This window comes from Palaemon carinicauda, chromosome 24 (assembly GCF_036898095.1).
Source record: "Palaemon carinicauda isolate YSFRI2023 chromosome 24, ASM3689809v2, whole genome shotgun sequence".
Taxonomy (NCBI): Eukaryota; Metazoa; Arthropoda; class Malacostraca; order Decapoda; family Palaemonidae; genus Palaemon; species Palaemon carinicauda.
Genome location: NC_090748.1, coordinates 10,417,494 through 10,419,993, shown reverse-complemented (window position 1 = coordinate 10,419,993; position 2,500 = coordinate 10,417,494). Strand labels below are relative to the sequence as shown.

General features: G+C 25.8%; 1 protein-coding gene across 1 annotated transcript in view; it reads right to left on the bottom strand.

Moving 5' to 3' along the window:
• LOC137618014 (uncharacterized) overlaps positions 1-2,500 on the bottom strand; it is a 12,947-nt gene that overhangs the window by 943 nt on the left and 9,504 nt on the right. The window contains exon 6 of the mRNA XM_068347934.1: positions 536-633. Coding sequence (XP_068204035.1) covers positions 536-633 — 98 coding nt within the window. The remainder of the gene's footprint in view (positions 1-535; positions 634-2,500) is intronic.

Genomic DNA, 2,500 nt, shown 5'->3' with positions numbered 1-2,500 from the left:
TTCAAAACGTGTTTAGAATTGACAAGATATAAGTGATATTAATCTTTGTCACTGTAATTTTATACACAATAGTAATCTACTGTATATAGTTAAAATGGTAATGATGAATGCATGTACACTTTGAAGGATGAAAATAGGTGAAAGATAGTTTTTCAACATCAACAAATAAGTATCCTACAATATACATATGCCTGGCACAGAATACCATAATAAAGTGTACGCAAATATTTTTCTTTTTAATTAAATTTTTAACTTTCACACCACATAACTCAAAGGCGCTTATCAGAAAAGAAGGGTGCACATGTACTAACACATCATTTTAACTTTATTCTTTATGGTTAAACTATATGGTTCATTTTAAAGAAGGAGCTTGAAACAACAAATCCATATCACTATGTTCAACTTTATAATAGTTGAAGTTTGTTTTCAATAAATTTCTTTTTTATTTCTTTTTATTACCTTACACATAACACATTCCTTGGATCTTTACCCTGTATGCTTTTTTTGGTGTTATAAATAATCAAATGCTGTTTACCTAATGGAATGGCGATGAACAACAGTTGAGTCCTGTCTCAGTAACGTCTTAAGAAAAGACAGAACTATATGACCTCGGTCTGGTACTAGTCCCTCCATCTGAAAAATAGATACTTGATGATATACTTATTTCTTTAATGAGGTGCATTTGCACTGAGTCGCAGGGGTTCCCTTTTAGCTCGGAAAAGTTTCCTAATAGCTGATTGGTTGGACAAAATTATTCTAACCAATCAGCGAGTAGGAAATTTTTCCGAGCTAAAAAGTCACCCTTGCGAGTCAGTACAAATGTTCCTCTTTAAAAAAAATTGAGTATAGTTATGCACTAAATCTTCTAGTTTTAAAATACATTAATCAACGATGAAAGCACGCCTTAATATTAAATTCAAGATGTGATCTTAAGTGAATTAAAAAAGTAGGAAGAACATGACCATAAGAAGCAGTGTTAGTAGCAGTAGCAAATGTAATAGTAGTAGTAGTATTTCTTTCCCTTGTTTTGAAGTTTCGTGAAATATCTTCAGGATATTCTATGATCTATTGAATTGACGTAGTTGCTTACTGAATATGGAAAAAGTGTTTCAGATCTAAAGGTAAAAGTTTTCTCTCTTTTATATATGTATATGCCAATTTACATATTACATATTTACTCAAACACATACAATATACATATATATATATATATATATATATATATATATATATATACAGACATATATATATATATATATATATATATATATATATATATATATATATATATATATTTTCATACACACACACATATATATATATATATAAATATACATATATATATATATATATATATATATATATATATATATATATATATGAATATATAGATATATGTATGCGGATACATATAGACACACAAAACTTTGAAATTTATCAATAAATTTAGATTTCTACAACACATACTCCGAGAAAAGAGATTTTTTTTTTTATAGAGAAGGGAGTCAACATAAAAAATTTATATGTACTTTTATATATGTTAAAACTTTATGACTGATACTTGCCTGAATGCAATTGTATGAAAATTTGGTTTGTTTGTATATGAGCACAGACATATTTATTGGCAACATATTATAATTACTGTTATATTAGCTATTGCTTTCATAAAATGGACTTTTATTAACAAATAATCAACACTGAATTCTACTTTTTAAGAAATGTATAATAGTTAAGCATACAATCTATTTATAAATCTAATTATTGCAATTTCAATTGATTTTTACCTTTCTAAGACATAATTTAGCAATAACTCATATATCCACCCCAAATGCCAAAGCAAACTCCTTCAAAAGAAGGCAACCGTGTTACCCCATACGAATGGGAAAAAGGCACGTTAATATATGATGATGATAATGATGATGATTAAGATAATGCTCATCATGTAAAATATATTAAAGCGTGAATATGAATTATTATATTGTCGTCCAATGCAGTAAGATTATGGAAACATGAACAATAGAGATTTCAGAAGAGAATCAAGTAGTTCACTCGGTGTAACTTCAAAAGTTCAAACTTGTAGCAAATGTTTTTATGTTGAACAGGCTGACATAAGTATCTCTTTATAGTTTATATATGAAAGATCTATTATAATGTTTTACTGTTCTTAAAATTTTTTATTTTAATTGTTCATAAACTTCTCTTGTAGTTTATATTTTTATCTTATTTCCTTTCCTCACTGGGCTATTTTTCCCTGTTGGACCCCTTGGGCTTATAGGATTCTACCTTTTCAACTAGGGTTAGAGCTTAGATAATAATAATAATAATGATAATAATAATAATAATAATAATAATAATAATAATAATATTGATAATAATATTGATAATAATAATAATAATAATAATAATAATAATAATAATAATAATAATAATAATATTGATAATAATAATGATGAAAAGGATAATAATAATAATAATAATAATAATAATAATAATAATAATA